Here is a 19,072-nt window from a genome sequence, read left to right as displayed (position 1 = left end):
ACACTTGTGAGGATAAGCAACTCTAGAAAATGGATGGATGGATTAAATGTATCCAAATTTGTGTTGGGTATAAGAAAACATACTGTGTGTCAACCCTGTGGTCTGTGCAAAGTGTAGTTGGGCTGCTTCCTCTCTCTCTAACTCGCAGTTGCAGACTGGACAAAGAACTCACAGTTCACCTGACGACCGCTGTCATTACATAACAGAGAGGCTTGTTCTACAGCCAGTTTCTGCATGTGTGCGCATGTGCACACCAACCAGGCCAGTCAGTAGAGGTTTGCGTGATTCATGTAAAAATATATTCTATCGCACAGCACTGAAGTGACTATCATCATAATGTACCTTTTAGTCTTCCCCATGTCCTCCAAATAATGATGAGATTTTCTAATGAACTTCATACTGATTGCATTGAGATTATGCTATTAGTCCCTACACATTTTAATAAAATTACTGCAAGCACAAAACTTGCATGACCACAGAAAAATATGTGAGCTTGTTGACAGGGTGGACATTTTAGCCAACGTTGGCTTTTAATGAGTGCACGTTGGAACTTCACTGAGCAACATGATTCAGTTATCAAACTGAATTTGTGTTGTTAAAAGGCCCACATCATGATATTTTAAACAGTTAAATATATGCATATAAATAAAATTGTCTACATTGGTGCTGTGGCGGCGCAGTGGTACGCATGTCCGCCTCACAGTTCAGGGACCAGAGTTCAAATCCACCTTTTTGTGTGGAATTTGCATGTTCTTCCCGAGCCCGCGTGGACTCTCTACGGGCACTCCAGCTTCCTCCCACACTCTAAAAACATGCATGGCAGGTGAATTGGACATACTAAATTGTCCTTAGGTGAAATTGGGTGCGTGAATGGTTGTTGGTCTCTGTGTGCCCTGCAATTGGCTGGCAACCAGTTCAGGGTGCCCCCTGCCCGAAGACAGCTGGGATAGACACCATTAAGCCCGCGACCCTTGTGAGGATAAGCGGCTCTAGAAAATGGATGGATGGATGGATATTGATTTCATTTTTTTATGCGCAAATATTTGAGTTTTGCTACTCTGCTCCATTTGAGTGATTCTGACGTTCTGATATTGAACAACTTAATAAATTAGTTTGTTTTCTTTAGCTACCTTGAAGTTGGAGTGAACACGGTTGTTGTAGAAAATTCCCAGAGGAGTGAGTTCTGCTTTCGTCTCTGGTACCAAACCATGAGAGTCACCTGTGGATGAGCTGTGGAACACAAACCATATGCCAGCATCCTGTAACAAACAGAGTAGATGACAACATACATTACATTTGTAGCTCTATTATATCAGACATCAATACAGAGGGCAGGATAACCAGATACAGCATTCTAGAAGATATGTGGTGCTTGATCAGTTAGAATGCACAGAAACTATCCCCATCTGGAAAAAAAAACATTACATAAAACATCTCTCTACAAGTGGAGCCCCTTATGAGCTATCCTTGTCTTCTAGTTTATTATATTAAAGCACTCAACTATGTAATTACAGCAAATCCGAACAAAGATTCTTAAGTCCTTTTTTATTGACAGATCAGTTTGTTATACACTTACAACAATTCACCACAGGGATCTTTTCATTTATATTGGGATCTTGATGTAATTACCTGGGAACCAGCAGCAGCATTGCTGATAAGATTGTTGTTGGGGTTAGTAATCCAGAAGGTTGAAACCGCCCTGGAAAATAATCACCACACAAAGGATATTAAAAGGGCAATACCTCAGCATATGAGAGATGACCAGACTATGAAATCAGTGATCTTTTTCAAACATTCTCCAGTCTCTCCAAACATAAACCTTGGACAGAGGCAGCCCAGCCAAAACACACACACACACACACACACACACACACACACACACACGCACACACACTCTGTGAGACCTTGAAGGTTCTCTCACAGTGGCACTTCTCTGTGACAGAAAAATATCCGGTCCAGAGGAGTGGGTGTTATTTCACAGATAAAAGCAGTTTCTTTCACATGGAACTGGACCCTGTGTTGTCCATCAAAGTGTGTTCGCTCAATCTCTTCCCACAGTGACACCCAGATTCAACAGTCAGTTCACTCATGCATCTTTTGTGGTTCTATATTACTTATATTCCAGTACTGATGAGATGTCTGTGTGAGCATTGTTAAATCCTTGCAGGGATTCATAGAATATAAAAACAAACCTGGGCAGTTATGGTGAAAAAAACAAAACATACAAATGTAACTGTTTTTCTTCAAATTAATTTACATGGGTAAACTTGTGAACTTTCCAAATATGTACAGTAGGCCTACATACACGTGAAAAACAGTCTGGAACAGATCCCAAATTTATATTTTAAAACAAAAGTGAAAAACATTTTGGGAATCTTTGACATACTGAGTGGTACTGTACTGCAGTTTTCTGGTTGGCCACCCAAACTCTTTTCTGAACCTAATTTCACAACAAGGTTTTGTGCCATTATGATCACATACAATATTTAATGATGCTATAACAGAAGTGTTGACCTCATTACACCAATACTAAATTTGTAATAAACTGGTGGATAGAGGCAGAAAACGCCTCAATTTTCAGCCATCTGCATTTTCAAGGTGCATATTTGCTTATTTTTGAGTGAAAGAACTTCTCTGCTATTTAATGACATTATTCAAAATTCAAGACATTCCTTGGGCAACACTTTGGCATCTTGCTTCCAAGCACCAATGCTAACCTGAGGAGAATATCTTAATATAGTATTGCTGTATCTTAGTTTAAAACAGTCCTTCTCAAATAGAGAGGTAAGATGGTAAGTAAGGTGATGCAAGGGGGGTATTATCCCGAGGAACAGGCTTAAAAGTTAACCTTGAAATGTTTTCTCTTTTCTGGAGTGGAGGGGATGCTTTGCAAAAATAATTGAGAAACCCCGGTTTAATAAAAACAATGTCATTTATAAACTTTTTCAATTCAGCATTCATAGAAATTCACTCTATAATAAACGGCTTACTTGCACTCTGTGCTGGGGGAAGGAGTATAGCCCTTGTACACTTTGTCCTTAATGCTGAGGCAGAGGGTGTCATTGCGGTCGGTGGGCAGCAGAGTACCGGGTCGGGTCAGCAGGCCGAGGTTGCGGTAGAAAGTATTCCTCTGCTCAATGCCGTCCTCCAGGAAGAAGCAGTGCCCCAGTGTGTCATAGCCCACTGTGTTCTTCATCTGCTCAGAAGACAAGAGAATGATTTATCAACCATCAGTCAAATACATCCAATAGAGTTTTAATCAATCAACTAATCGTTCACCTTCACATGTATGCTGTAGCACCTCGGTAAAAATGCTTATTTCCAGAAGGCTCTTTAACATCTGACTGAACTTGTAAACAACCAGAAAATAATCATTTCTGAGGCATATAGCGCATCTAATTAATTTAATACTTTTCGGGGGCTTTTTTTTTTAATACTAAATACTGTAGAATGTTTATTTTCTGTTGTTAAATCCATCCAAAGCCAAGTGGAGACTGAACAATGCACAGCCTTAGGGTTCTTGTCTTTATAGAAAGTCATTATCTGCAATTGTCTTGTTCAAGGTTCAAACACAGATGTTTTAATGCATTACTAATTGTGTCTCGCTTCCTCTTTTGCACAAAGTACTGGGAAACCATCACAGATGACAGTGCAGTTTTCCACAAAGTGATTACTGATTAGCGCTTAGGGAAATTGGCTGGCGATAAGAGTTGGGCAAAGGAAACAGTTCGTATTGGTCTTGTGTACCAAACACCTTTGTGCTGTTTATTTCCTGAAAGGAAAAATAATGATGAACAGTCTCAAGGACAAAAATGATGACGTCAAAACAGCATCAGTCCAGTCGTCAACAAACAACCATGAACATGTGCTGTCAATCAAATTGTGCTTTTGTAAAAGAGATTTAGGAGTATGTACAGTACTCTGTTTTTTGTTTGTTTGTTTTTTTCTTTTTCTAAAACTAGTTGTGTCCTTGTTTTTATACATTCAGTTTCCACACATTTTTTAAACTTGTGTGACTTCACCATTAATTTCTCAGTATCAAAGCATGCTCAGTCGAGGCATTTTCTACGTTGTTTTGTAAAAAAAAAAAAAAAAAAAAAAAAGCTCACCAGACGCAAGGCCTATTCCACAATCCAAAACTTCAAAAACAATTCAAAGGAATAGCCATCCCATATGGCCTCTAACATTCAGACAACATTACAGTGGTTTGACATAAAACATCCCGTTAAAGGTCAGACATTAAAAATAAAAGTATGCAGTATAAGCGTATCACCGCTTTCTTGGGCTCCATGGTTGCTTAATAGTTGCAATCAGTAAAGTAGTGCAAAATAGTTTAGATGAGAATGGGGAAAAAAAAGCAACCATAAGGTCAAATTGCTATTGCATTGTTGTGCTTGTATTTTGAATGTCAGAATTGTCCGCAATATGGCAAAATGTTCCCGGTGCTAGTCATTCAGAAAACACCTCTACAATTCACTGCAATTGCTGTCAGAAATCTTTACTGAAGATAAGTGATGTTAATTGCTCATATATTCAATTCTTTTCACCTCTTTATTTCAAACTGTTTTTGCAAGTTAAATTATAGTTATTCTCTATAAAATGTATTTTTGTCAATATGTAGGGTCGTCCAAAACAACTTAGATTTATTTTTTTCTATGGGGAATATTATTTTCGTATTTTTCGGTTTTAGTCTGACTTGCTGAACCGATGAATCACAAAAACCGTCATTCACACGACACACCTGCACACAAATGGTGAGGACCAACACAAGCTACATAATAAAGAGAAATGCTCAATTTTGATTTACATGCTTGGAGAGGAATGAAGAGGAATTCAGTTATTGAAGTTGTACTACTAGGAACTAAACTGTACAATCCATCTCAGGGTGTGAAAATTAACAAATTTATCTTTCTCTGGTTTACCCCTTTTTTTTAACAAGTTATGCAGAACTACGAACCAGCAAGCCGTTGGTGGCATGGATGGCGACGCAACGGGAGAAGGAATGGTGTACGGAGAGTCCATCCAAATAGGTAGGCTCCCAGTAGCCTCCCTTCTGGTCCACATCGCCACACATATGGAAGTGTATCGGGTAGCGACTCCTTTCTCTTTGCTGGCCCATGTTCTTCAGCTCCACGTAAGAGAGATGCACAGAGGAGAAGTTTCCGAAAATCTGAAATAGTGGGAGAATGCAGGGGGCCGATAAGTTGATCCATTATTACAGTGGAACATATTAATAACTTGCCTTCTCGGAGACAATATTACAAAAACAGCAAAGGGTAAATCCATAAACCACACCTGCTGTATGTAATAATGAAGCCGAAACAAACTCTCTAGGAGGTCTTTGGTCTGTGTGTCCAGTTACCGGTACTGCATAATCCACATGGATTGGGAAAGCATTCAAGCAAACTGAAATTTACTCTATTCTATTATATGCTGACACTCATTATGTAAAATGACACATATTTCTTTTTGTTTTTTTCTTTAACATCACAATTTATATTTGTTGAATTTGTGTCACTGAATTGGACCTCACATGAAAAATGATATTTTCATAATTCCATACTCAGTGCGTGCACTGCCACATTAACCTCAACACAAATGTAACAAGGTATGAATAATTAGGGGCTTAACTGTATGTGTAGTCAATTTTATTCTTTTTCAAAATGCTATTGCTATTGTAAGTTACAAATTACATTAAAACACATTGCAAGTTAATTCCCACATGTTCTTATTTTTATTCTTATTTTAACAATTAGGTTCGACTGTTTCAAGAGCACTGAGTTATACTTCTAAGCCATTTGAGTATTTTTTTAATAATGGAAATACAACATTAAATTGTAAGCTTAGTACACCCGGGAACCCGGATGCATAAGATGAATCCATTAAGATGAAATGCGGTCTTGTGTATTTTTCCAGATGGAATATATAGAATGGTCATCTATAGAGGACATCAAAAAAAAGGAGTAAAAGGAGTTTTGCAGAATTGGTGTAAAAATACAGCAGTGAACAAAAATACAAGCAGTAACATGAATTGTGCTTAGCACAGCTTCACTTTGCTGAATGGAAGAATATGTACTTTAATCACAAAAATAGTAAGCCCCTGATGTAAAGTCAAACATCTTAATTTTGCACATTGGAGCACAAAGAAAACGGTCTACACTGTAAAGTTACACACCTTGATGTGGCCTCCGTAAGTGTCATGACTGAAGAACTGACACAAGTTGTCTCCGTAGCAGGAGTTTTCCATTTCTCCATAGATGAGAATATTTCTGGAGAGCAGTGCAACCTCTGCACGCATGTCAACTCCATCGACAATCTCACCAATGTGGTTGTAAAGAGGCTTCCCTGTCCAACACATACATCCAATCTGCATTAGATGATTTTCCTTTTAAATGGAAAGAGAAAAGCACAGCACATAAATGGACCAAAGCAAAAACAGTGGCAAGCTGGAAATACAGCAGGTCTGGCTTCTTAGTACAGTAAGTTTAATTTAAAATTTTAATTTAATTGAACACAATGACTAACCATTGTGAGGAAATCCTTTTTTTGTGATGCACATGGGGTCTCAAACCGACATATTATACCACCAACTAGTGCCAAGGAGGACTTAGCCGATATCAGATTTGCTTTGCTTTGAAGTCGCATTGTGTAATAGGGCTGCCGGTCGCGCGGCAAGCACACAACAGTGTCTCAGATAGACCTTACTTTGCAAATCTATGCCAAGCAAGCAAGAGAGTGAGCATATACAAATACAATTCATCGTTGGTTTCAGTGCACAGCTACGCGGAACCTACAAAACTTGGGCAAATATATATCAACACCAGATAGTTACCATGGATATAAACAAGTAAGCCATAGACAGAGGTGGGCAGCGAGAAATGACAACTGACACAAGCGCTGCACAGTACCGACTCTATCGCGGACTCAAAACTTTTTCTGAATGCAAACACAAATGCACTCTTCCCGGTCATGTAGAATGCAGTACAGCGATCAAGACACACAAGGACTAACAAAGGCAAAAACAAGGCACACATGGCGGGTCATCCACGACACAAGGAAGCCACATTCGCCTCTCTTTTCAAGTCTGTTTTCGCCATTTGAAATTCTGGTATCGCAATGTTATTGCTTGTGTCTTCTTTTGTGTCTGCTGGGTAAAGTCAAATGCGTAGAATAACTTGAGTCATCCTAATTCCCAAACTGATCGTCGTGCTCAGCCATCATACTCTCTTGAGTGCTGCGTGGAACAAATTTCTTCTATTCCTTCTCCTTCTTTTATTTACGATTGGAATGCAAACTTTCTTTTTTTATTTTTGTTCCATTTGTATTTACAATTGGCATAAAAAACAAAACCTCGCTCAGCTGCACACAAGAAGCAAACTGACATTCGAAACGTGATATGAATTACGTTTTTAGTTTTCCTCCTTCGCTTTCTGTAGCTAAAAGAATGATGGCCTCAATCGGAGCGGCACTCTCCATGTCATATAATTAGTGATAACTAAACCTACAATAATATTAAAAAATGAATGTTGATGTGATAAACACATTTATTATCATGTCATGTTGAAATTTATAGTGGGTTTTCAAAATGAATATCTCACCAAATTTTATACACTGTAACTCTAAGTTTTGGAGTGTGGTTTAGGCTGCCTCCATAAGTACCATATACTGTACCTTGAAATTCTACTCACCTTTACAGAGTTACGATTTCTGATGGCAACAATTTGTGCCTGGAGCAAATTTTTGTAAAGTTTCAGTTTACATTGTTTCCCAAAAGAACAAATTATTGAAACACAGGTATCGCATAACAGATCATTCTCGACTTTGGATGATTTACTGTACTAACCAAATGCAAAATATTCCAAACAGTTGAATTGAATATTTACCGCCCACCACAGAAGTATGCTTAGCCTCAGTCGCACCTCATATTCGACCCGCTATAATAATATACAGTTGAAAGAGAAAACTGGTGAGACGCTTAGAAAATATATAAATCAGCTCCCAAAGTGCATGTGTCCACAGGGTGCTGTTGGTAATGATAACACAGAGCAGCTGTTTGGTTTCAACAGTAACTCAAATGTCGAGACCCGCACTTTATCACAGCCTTTCTGCAGGAAGGGAGTTGGTCTTTGCTGACAATGGAGTAATGACATCAGAAAATATATCTGACAATAGACTGTTGGGTCAGAACATTAGGGTGTAGTTAAAAAAAAATACAAAAAGTACGCTTTTTATTATATGTATTGTGTTAAGCACAGGGGGGTGTTGTGTAAAAAGAAAAAAAAAAAAAAAGAAAATAGAAAAAAAAAATTGAACACTGCAAGTGCCTTAAATCAGAGGTGCTCCCAACATATTTTGAGAAGTATCACTGAATGGTTTGTGAAAAACCTCAGTGTTACTCTTAAACTTCGTTATAGCAGGATAATTACAAAAAACTAAATAATATTTCGACTACATTTAAACTTTGTAATATCGCACATTCTCACCTTGTATTCGGACCTGCCTGCTGGTACAATTAGGGCAGGGTAGAAGGGTAAACTCTTCAGCTTGATGCATGGAATAATCTGTGCTGGCAATAACAATTTGGTCACCAGGCTGCCAGGTCTGCTGCACCTCATCCTGGAGATTCAGAACCACCTGGTCCACTGCGTCCACCTGAAAGCCCGAAATTGGAAAACCTAGGAGAAGGATACAACTTTTCATTTAAAAAGGAATAATGGATATTTACATGTGATGTTTGTCACAGTAAAAGGGTAAAGCATAGAAGACACCTGACTATGAATGTGTGTTAGGGTGTTTATTTGTACAGTTGTCCTAAATACACAGCTCAAAGGTCATGTTTAATGTTTTAAAAGCCACATATTCATCACAATGATATGGTCACAAAAACATAGTGTTACTTAAGGTTCAGATGTCAAGTTAGTCACCTGACACACCTCATTTTAACCTTTGCACCTGCTTACATAATGCTGATAAAAAATCCATCACTATTTAGCATTCCGAGTTCATAAACCAATCGATCGAATCGATTGGTATCAAATTCTTTTTTCAAAATTGCTAATATGTAATTGCTTAGATCAGTGGTCCCCAACCTTTAGATATATACTCCCCAACCTGTGTATATATACTCACTATGCTGTGCTAAACTATATATATATATATATATATATATATATATATATATATATACATATACATATATATATACACATATACATATATATATATATATATATATACATATACATATACGTATACATATATATATATATACGTATACATACATATATATATATACATATACATACATATATATATATATATATATATATATATATATATATATATATATATATATATACACACACACACACACACACACACACACATACATATATATGGGAACTGTGTATTATTGATAAAGAGCACATTACATCATTTGTACAAATTGCACCATTATGCGTTCCTCACCATTCTTCCACTCGCTGTAGGCTGAGACGGAGAAGCGCACACCATTGACTGTGGTGAAGTTCCTTCTTGCGACAGCTCTCCCTCCAGTGTCGTGGTTCTCATGTTCCCTGACGTCCTCCGAGCACGACGCGTTACCACCGCCGATCACGGAGACCAGAGCCCACGCCTGCCTGTAGGGATCAGGAAGAGGCAGACAATTAAATTTATTATATTCAGGAGAAAAGTCTTGAGGAAAAAAATGCTTTAAAAAGTCCACAATGGAGTGAGGTGACCTTTGAGGAAATACGTACTATGTCACAGAATTATTAAAGACCACCCAAGTCATTCGCTATCAGCCGGGTAAAAATTGATCTTTGACGTCTCTAGTCGTGAATGGCAGTCAAAGCATTAAGAAGAATGACTGCAAAATATGTGTAATAGTTTGATGCTAACTGAAAATGGATGGATGGATGTACAGTATTTCAGTGTTTCTCAATTATATTTTGCCAAGCCCCCCCCACCAGAAAGGAAACACTTTTAGTGCCCCTCCCCAACGCGCTGACTATCAATAAGACTCTTATATTAAGATTATTGTCTATAAAAATTGTATAAATATACCTAATCCCTTTGATTAAAATTCCTTTAACATTAACAATAGAAATAAGCAATATAAATCAACTTTCAACAACTGTTTCAACTATTATTTTTCACAACATTAATACAGGTTACAGCTTAGTCTAAAACAAAAAAAGAAGATAACCAAGTGCATCAAAGTGCCTGGAAACGAAAAAAAAAAGATGGAAATTCTTATTTTATTGCAAATACACTTCAAATGACAAAACAAAGTCGTCCACACTCCCCCTGGCATCACGTCGCATCCCCCCAGGGGGGCCCGCCCCACTATTTGAGAAGCACTGGTATAATTCAAAATGTCTGAAGAACAATGTTAGTGCAATAATTGTTTAAAATATACAAAGATGAAATCATCCGAATGGTGGAGCCCAAAGGGTGTGGACACTGAAAGGCATTGGCCCTGACTTAAGGAGTCTAATTCTGTCCTGAATTTCAAATGTCATAATTATTTTATGTTTGTCTAGATTCCAACCAAGTATTAAGACTTTACATCTTATGGAGATAATTTGTCAAACGTCAACCAACATGCTTTCCAAGGACCACCCAGTGGAGGACTGTCACCCGAACTGTTTAAGGCAGACATCCATCAAAGTATTCCTTAATATAAAAAAAAGGTTCACATTGGTAATTATCCCAATATAATCATTCTTTTTGAGGATGGACACAAACAGGACCCATCTGGGGAACCACACTGTGACATCAAGTGTAGATTTTCCCGAAAGGAAAGAACCTTTCACCTTGCTCCCAGTGCAAGTACTGATAAAAGCACAAGCAGGAAGCCTAAAGAGAGCGTGTATGGCGCACTTTTCCCTTCAGTCTCAGCCACCGGTTGATCTTCACAGCCTTTAAACAACCTCATTACTGCTGGGTGTGTGAGAGTGTGTAAGTGCTCTCCTGGGAGACAAAAACATTAACTACAAAGATTGTTTTATTTTTTATTTTTTTTAACACCACATATAAACATTAACTACAAAGATTGTTTTATTTTTTATTTTTTTAACACCACATATGTTGGAATACTAATAAGATAAATTATTTTGTTGAACTGGCCCCTAAAGTTATGACCCACCAGGGTGAACCTCACTACATTTGTAGAATGCAGTTAGACAAGATGGTCAGTTTATTGTGTTAGCATAGGCATGTGTGTTGCCGTAAAAGTCCCACACTATTTGTGCAAGAGTCCATTGCCACACTCGGTTCTATAAATTTAGACCCTGAAAGTCTTCTCAACTCTAGTGAGAATGAACTGCAGACTGTCTCATATAGCTCAGCTGTAGGTCTCATATCAGGCAAAACCATAGAGTTATAATGAAATCCTTCCAATAAATGGTGAAAGATTAGAAAGTGTGCACTTAGGCACACACACACACACACACACACACTGGGCTCTACCCCCAAGCCATTTGAAGACCTGTATTGTGGAGAGGTCTGTGCTAGTTCTTTAGCCTGATGTGAAACTTGACACTGGAGAATCTGGTTTAGCGCTTGATTCTCTGCCAAACAAAGTCCGAGCCAGCCCCAGCTACATCTAAATCCATTGTACCTCAAGGTGGAAGAATTGCATGTGCCCATGGGTTTTACAAAGAAACACAAAGTCAACTTGAGCAATTCAACAAACTAAGACTCTTTCCTGAACAGTCACATTTTTGCAACAATCCCTGGAAACTTTATGATCATAACCTTGTTATCCGCCATGTGCTTCCTTTCCTGGCAAAGAGGAGAAATTTAGAGAAAACAGGAAGAGAAATACCATGGAATTATTCAAGGTATAATCCCAAATGGCAAGATACAGTATAAAACAGCTCTAAACAGTAAAGAACAAAGAGGAGTTGTTGATTGTCTACGTAAAGAGGTGTCAAAAGGTGCACCGGTTTGAAATGTAAAACAAACACCTTTAGGTCCTTCAGGATCAACAAAAAAAAAAAGACAGAGAACAAAAACACATTAGCACAGCGATTCTCTAGTGGTACTGAAACTCAAGAATTGTTTTTTTTTTTCCGAAACAAACTTTTCCAACTACTTCTACTTCTGTATATACATGTCCTTGATGGCTTACCAGAAATTACGATTTCAAAACTGTGGAAATCATGCGGAAATGGAAACCTTAGTGGATGCAAAGAAATTAATACAAATGAGGAGAATGAAAGATTCCTGGATTTATTCTGGGCATGATGGTCTTGATCATAAGTACACAATTTCATCTGAGAGGAAACTTAGAAAACTATAAGAAAACAGCAAAGCGAGCACTAGAAATAAGACCTTACAACATCTTTAGCTTTGGCATAGCAATAACAGAGCTATTCTAACAGTTTACCAATCATCAACAGGTAGAAGTTTTATGTCTACAACCTAATCTCAATCATCCACTCAAAAGTTGTGCTGATTTCAAATTCAATGGAATGCAGCTATTCCATCTGCAGTGATCTAAGTATTTACAGTGATTTATGAACCTGAATTTAACAGATAACTTGGGAAAGAGCCTCTTCTATGCCTGTCTTGTGAGAATATGTCGGACAAATGTAATAATCAGTAAACAGATTCAAGTTGATGAATACAAGCCACACACGCCACTAAATGGGGTTATTTCTACATTGTGGATTCAGTAAAAGCGCAACAAGCCTCCTCACCTGTACTTGAGATCGTGGACATATCTGCTGCCAAGCGTCTCTTCAATAGCTATCTTGGTTTCCTCAAGAAGACTTTTGACAGCCGAGTCGCCGACGGCAAACGTGACAATGCGACCCGGTGGCAGGGAGCGAAGCAGCTGAGTGAGTCGGCGACTGTCATTGCGGGATTCGTGGGTGTCATAACGTTCCCTGAGTAGAATGTCAGCTGTGTCCTGATCCACCACACGCAGGTTGATGCCTCTGCTGAAGTTGCGTTGGAAGGTGTCACCCCCTGTGGTCAGGCCAGAAGCAGGCACGGTTTGTGTCAACAGAGACCAGGAGACTCTTTCTTGGCCATGGAGCTCCAATGTTGCGCCACTCATGACACCAATGAACTTCCGGCCGAGACCAGGTACTTCAGGGACATCCTTGCTGTCAGAGCGCCCCGTGAGGGCGATGGCAGCGTGGGAACGATAGCGACATTTGGCTCCGCCGATGTGGAGGGCTCCGCCATTCTCAATCAGGATATGTCCTGTTCTCAAAGTTATGTTCTTCGAGCCATCTGCATTGTCTGCAAACACTATCCGACCTGTAAGAATACAAAAGGTTGGAATCCTGATTGAATCTTGAATTGATCATTCATTATTTTGTATTTATTTTATGTATTTTGGAAGCTCATTCCTAACACGTTAAGCCCCATAGTATTTTTTCAATGTTTTATGGTGCCAATCAAAATGGCACTTTACTTTTATTGTCTTTGTAAAGACAGACCATTTATGTTGAATATGCAATAAGTATTATTGTTGGTAATTGAAAGTGTGTGAGGGGAAAAAGCTTCAGCAAGTTTAAAATACTGCTCATTAATTGTGGTTGTGCCTTGTTAATCTCCTTACCTCCTGATTGGATGATGAGTGAATGGAAAGTGGCAGAAGACTCCAATCGAAATAAATCTCCCCTCCTCACAACAATGGCCTTCTCTGGCTGATGGCCTGGGTTCCAGTCACTTAGGGATGGGTTATGATCAGGACAATTCTCTGTAAAGGATTTGGCGTAAAGAATTTACTCATTAGATACAGTATAAATGAAAAGGGTAGCATGGCTCAAGTGTTAGAGGGATTGTCTCCCAACCCAGCTGTTCTAAATTGGGGGTTCATGAAGGCACTTCAGGAGGTGTGTGAGATTTAACATTTTCTTCAGGTATCAGCAAATAAATAGAATGTAATTCTTTTAAACGCACTGACAGGAAGAGTACAATTTTTTTTTCAAGTTAAGAGCAAACTAACTGGAACATGAAACAACGTATTGCGAAATTGTGTTATAGTGACTCATTTGCTAGATGTTGTATGCATTTATTAGGTTAAGTATTATACGAATGTGCATTGTCATTAGTGAAACAATTAGTGAAACAAAGGATGATGTTACACAATTTATCTTCTGGAGTTGCCGAATAACATACATCTAGAGATACCAAGTTTAATAAATGAGACAATGATTGCACAGCACTCTAAGTGTGTGTGTTTTGTTTTGTTTTGTTTTGTTCTGTTTTGTTTTTATTCCTAAATCGATGTCAACTTGTCATTTTTATTTTCCTATATTCATGTACAGTATTACTGTTGAAACTTCTCATGATGTTACAATGGCTTACAACAATATTCATGTAATTTTTTGGAATGAAGCCGCTGCTTCACTTTTGATGAACACTTGGGCCTACTATCCTATTGTACTTTTAATGTTGGCCATGATAGTGGTACTTTAACCAAGTATTTTTTTTTAGGTGGTACATGTTATAAAAAAAAAAGTTAGCGAAGCGATGCTATAAAGGATCTATAATACTTACCGTCTAAAATGTCACCACTAGTGAGACTAAGTATAAGAATGAGGCTGAGAAAGAAAGCCCCCATGGACACCCCAAAGCAGATGAGCGTGTTCTTCCTACGAAGGAGGCTCTGAGCATGCTCCTGGCTATGGCTCTCTTCCGAAAAGCTGAAGGTAGCTTGACGCTGTGGCGGCAAGCCAAGAGGTTTGATCGGTGGTGGCGGTGGAGCTTTGGCCGACGGGGCTGAGCGGACCGGAGCGACCCGCCCGGGGACATATCCAGGGGAGCGCTGGTGGTTGCCTTTTGGGGGAGCCGCAAAGACCGGGAAACGGCTTGGACCATCACTTGTCGGCATGATAGTCACGTATGCTGACGCCTGCTGCTATCTGAAAGGAAAGAAAAACACAGTAATGGAGAAGGCGGTTCAAAGAACCAACAGTCATTCAATGCTGCATGCTTTAGCAAATGAGTCACAGAGGCGGTTTAGAAAAAATTTGGAAAAATGTGGCAAAGAGAAAAAAAACAAGGAACAAATTTGCAATAGTTGATTATTGATTCACGTTTTTGTGTGTACTGAACAAACCCATCTAATGTAAATGTGCATTTATTAGTGGGAGTAAAAGAGTAAATCAAGACAGTAATGCAGGGGGTCAACAGATAATGACTTTCCCGTCTCCGTCCCTTAGGTAGTGACATAGCCAGTTTGCGGTAGTCATGATCACATAAATATTCCTAATGTATAATGCAGCCTATTCTGAAGGGTATACTCCCTCCATCCATCCATCCATCCATTCATCATCCAACCATTTTAGGATCAATTATTCTGCCAAACAACAAAAGGGTTCTAGAAATAAAAAAAATTGCATTTATTTCGAAATGTAAATGTGAATGTGAGATGGAGGTACTATTGTTGTCCACGTATGGTCGCAATCCTCAAGTTCAGCAATGTAATACCTGTAAATGAGCATGTGCCTTTAAAAGTTGGGCTGGCCTTGTTGTGTGACGTGGGAGGCAGCGAATGAGAAAGTACAGTTGGCTGTTGTGACCTCAGGTTAGCGGCTGGCTGTTAACAAGTTAACTGTTAAGTGTGAATTGATCCTAAACTGGACATTATCAGTCTTAGCTTCTGGCTCGCCATTATCGCGCCAAATTATTTCTAAACAGAGTGGAGTATGAGTCTGTGGTAACAGCAGTTCATGTGGGAAAATGATTACAACGAAGCTTTAGTGTTTTAACTTTTTTTTGTCACCAATGATTCTGTCATTCAATTAACTGATTGAGCCCCACTCTGCTTGCACACCATCGCCAATCTATAAGTTGAGGAAAAGCCAATAGTTAAAAAAAAGACACTAAAAGTGTTTATAAATTAACATATAAACCACAGGAGGCAATTTTTTGTTTTGTTTTGTTTTGTTTTTTGAACACTCAGGGGCCACGTTTGATTTTTAAATTTGACACACAAATTGGGCCACTGCTCATAATAAATGTGCTCAACCTATGCAGCATGTCATATATCAAATACGCTCAGTGGAACTAAATAAGGATTCAATTGCAGCAAAAGTTATCTGAAGAATATAAAATATCATCATGTAAATCAAATGTCCACTGGCTGGTAAGTGTCCAAAGTCCAAAAGTTGGTTGTAAACATTGGATGATGACAACATTCCAGAAAATGTGTTAACACTGTTGAACCAGATGGCACCAATTACAGTAGGGCAACTGTGCTCCACTTCCAGTACTGCTTATATAACACAAAAGAGGAAAATTAGCACAAAGCTGAACTCGCATTGACACCACAAACATATAATGTGCATAAGGTCAAACACCTGCACTCGCAAAAAGAAGTAGCAAAAACGACGCTGTATGCATTTAACTTTTTAACCATTAAGCTTTGAGCCTCGTCACCGTTAGTGACTTCAGTTGTCGTTTTTACATACGGTGGATATAAAAAGTCGACACGCCATTTCAAAACTTTAGCCACCTTTCCCATCTCGTGCTACAGTAATTCATTCACTAGAATTGATGGCTATAGATGTCAAAAAGATCCCTTTCTACTGGGTTTACAGTTAATAAGTTAAAATAATGTGGTTGTACAAGCGTGCATAACTTATCCTAACTGCCTGTATCCAGAATAAACCAATGCATTTTAAACTTATGATACTTATGTCACCAATTAGTCGTCCCCTCTGGTTAACCACAAAATAAAGCTGCTGACCCTCTGAGAAGTGAATGCTCGCAAGTGTCTGCAAAGGTAATGGTTCTTTTAGTCCCGTCCGGGTGCGTTCAAGGTGGCCAGCGTTCATCAATGTCACGAGATGTTGCAAAGATGTCACCAGACGTTCGCCTATCCTGCTCTTGTATGTAAATTTGGAACATGAAAATTTCTTTGTGACGAGTGTAGGAGAAAAAAAAAATAAAAAAACAACACTAGAACTTATGGCACGCATGTGGTAAGATTTGCCAAGATTGGTAACCTCAAACGGAGCCTGATGAGATGAAAACAGTCAACCCGTTACCTTTGGTGACGTTCGCCCCTCAATGGGATAAGGGCTTACTGTAAATGTCAGGTAGGCCTTTCCAGACATTAAGTAGTAAAGAAAAGGTACTTGTGCATGGATGGATTGAAAAATGGATGAAAGAATGGATTCAACCCACAAAAAAATTGTTTACTATTCGTGATCATCACAAGTGTGTTCAGTGCAGCTAAACCCCTTATCATCTATGCAGCAAGAACTTTCTCACAGTCCATTGCAGTGAAAAAAAAAAAAACAGCACGTGTGTGTGATGGGAAAAATATCTCTTGGCCATGTGTATTTTATATACATACTAAGAGAGTGATTCTCTGTGGACCACTACTAGTACACAGGTTTGTTGCAGTGGTTTGTGAAAGAAGAAAATATAAAAAGAACTTACAATATTCAGCGACAATAAAGCTTCTATCTATATGTACAAATTGTTTTTCTCTTTATAATCTAAAGCAATATTTTTTTATGAATTTTCACTTTCAAGTACAGTTGAGCTGTATTTAATTGTTTAATTCAGTACAGTATATTTACACACAACCTTTAAGAAACGTTTGCTTTCAAATCGTATCAATGGCCAATTATTGTTTAGCTTTAATGTGCAATTTTGTTCATTCGTTTTATTCTTTTCCCTATAAGTACAAGGTGAAACTTCAAATAGGGCATACTGTAATGTGGATTACAACACATTAAATACACTTCTAAGGACAAGAACCTCTGTATAGTTCTTGACGAACACTAGGGCTTACTACCTTACTAGATAATGAGACCTTTAAATGTTTTTTGCCCCAAACGCCGATTTATTATCCTCTCTCCCCCTTATTAAAAAGAAAATACAAAACGACAATGCAGTAATATTATTGTAAAATTTGAGAAAGTCGCCTTTTAAATATGAGCCTTATTAGTTTCACATTTTCAGAATGTTCTGCAATTTAATTAAAAGCAAATTCCCTTTTGGCTTGTGTAACAAAATCATTGTCATTGAACATAACATGACTTACATGTGTTGCTTTAAGGCAAAAATCAATCTACATCCTTGGAAAAAAAAAATCTTTTCCTATGATTGATTATGATTGGTCCTTTTGGAGATCCAAATGTTTTTTCAGTTGGAACCACTGATCATTGTTCTATTGTAGACATTCCGTATAATGAAAACAGACGAGCTGCTCCTGTTGAGGTTCATGACCCAACATCTCTCAGTATCCCCTTGGATATGACACAGAGCACAAGGCTGAAAACACATACTTACATACAGCACACATACACACAACATTTCATGGTTTTCCTGCTACTGAATATCAAACAGATGTGTGTGACAGACCCTCACACATTCCTTTACCCCCTCTATGAAAAAAAGTATTTTTGCAACTTCGGAATCCAAATTCCTTGTGGTGAAAAACGCAGCTTAGATGGATAACTAAAAGAGTCCTCAACAACCAATAACACTGATGTTTAATGATCTGTACAGACAGTCCAGCACTCTCCTCATTCTTGGCAAATGCATCAATCACTTACAGTAGCACAGATCAAGCGAGAGGGTTCCGCTAATTAAGAGAAATAACCAATATGTTAAGGTCTTGTGTTGACACATCTTCGCAATTAAAGTGAGTCACTATTATGTAAACACCGAATGAGGAAATGACAGAATGCAATTTTTGTTAGCTTAGCGAACCTTTTTGCACTTTTAATGGTTAAAAAGGATGTGTCAGGAAAAGACAACAATGCAGACCGATTTGAAGATTTTCTAGCAGACAGCAAGTGTCTGCTTGTTCCGACCCCCGCACCAGCTGACACAAGCGGACACAATGTGAAGCCTTTCCCGCGAGGCTTAGTGAGTTACCTTCGGCGGTGGTCGGGGTTGTCCTGCTCCCGCTCCCGCTCTCGTCCATTCGCTCCGAAAGCCAAATCTTGAGACGAAGGAAATAGCTTCACCCTCGCCGTTGTCTGTCAGCGTGGCTTTTATATTCACCTTTTGGACACATGGTCGATTTTTTTTAAGCCTGTTGATGGGCAGACGTCCCCCCCCCGCCTGGACGGCCAACCCCCTC

General features: G+C 38.7%; 1 protein-coding gene across 1 annotated transcript in view; it reads right to left on the bottom strand.

Moving 5' to 3' along the window:
- cemip2 (cell migration inducing hyaluronidase 2) overlaps positions 1 to 19,051 on the bottom strand; it is a 28,217-nt gene extending 9,166 nt beyond the window's left edge. The window contains exons 1-11 of the mRNA XM_088426363.1: positions 18,865 to 19,051; positions 14,524 to 14,888; positions 13,580 to 13,720; positions 12,708 to 13,275; positions 9,469 to 9,638; positions 8,484 to 8,675; positions 6,176 to 6,345; positions 4,958 to 5,170; positions 2,991 to 3,196; positions 1,630 to 1,699; positions 1,131 to 1,259 (exon numbers count right to left, since the gene is read on the bottom strand). Coding sequence (XP_088282489.1) covers positions 1,131 to 1,259; positions 1,630 to 1,699; positions 2,991 to 3,196; positions 4,958 to 5,170; positions 6,176 to 6,345; positions 8,484 to 8,675; positions 9,469 to 9,638; positions 12,708 to 13,275; positions 13,580 to 13,720; positions 14,524 to 14,857 — 2,193 coding nt within the window. The 5' untranslated portion in view covers positions 14,858 to 14,888; positions 18,865 to 19,051. The remainder of the gene's footprint in view (positions 1 to 1,130; positions 1,260 to 1,629; positions 1,700 to 2,990; positions 3,197 to 4,957; positions 5,171 to 6,175; positions 6,346 to 8,483; positions 8,676 to 9,468; positions 9,639 to 12,707; positions 13,276 to 13,579; positions 13,721 to 14,523; positions 14,889 to 18,864) is intronic.
- Positions 19,052 to 19,072: the final 21 nt, after the last annotated feature.

The sequence above is a fragment of the Hippichthys cyanospilos genome, chromosome 1, assembly GCF_059441005.1.
Source record: "Hippichthys cyanospilos isolate Australia breed blue-spotted pipefish chromosome 1, RoL_Hcya_1.0, whole genome shotgun sequence".
Taxonomy (NCBI): domain Eukaryota; kingdom Metazoa; phylum Chordata; class Actinopteri; order Syngnathiformes; family Syngnathidae; genus Hippichthys; species Hippichthys cyanospilos.
This window is presented reverse-complemented; position numbering and strand designations above follow the sequence as displayed.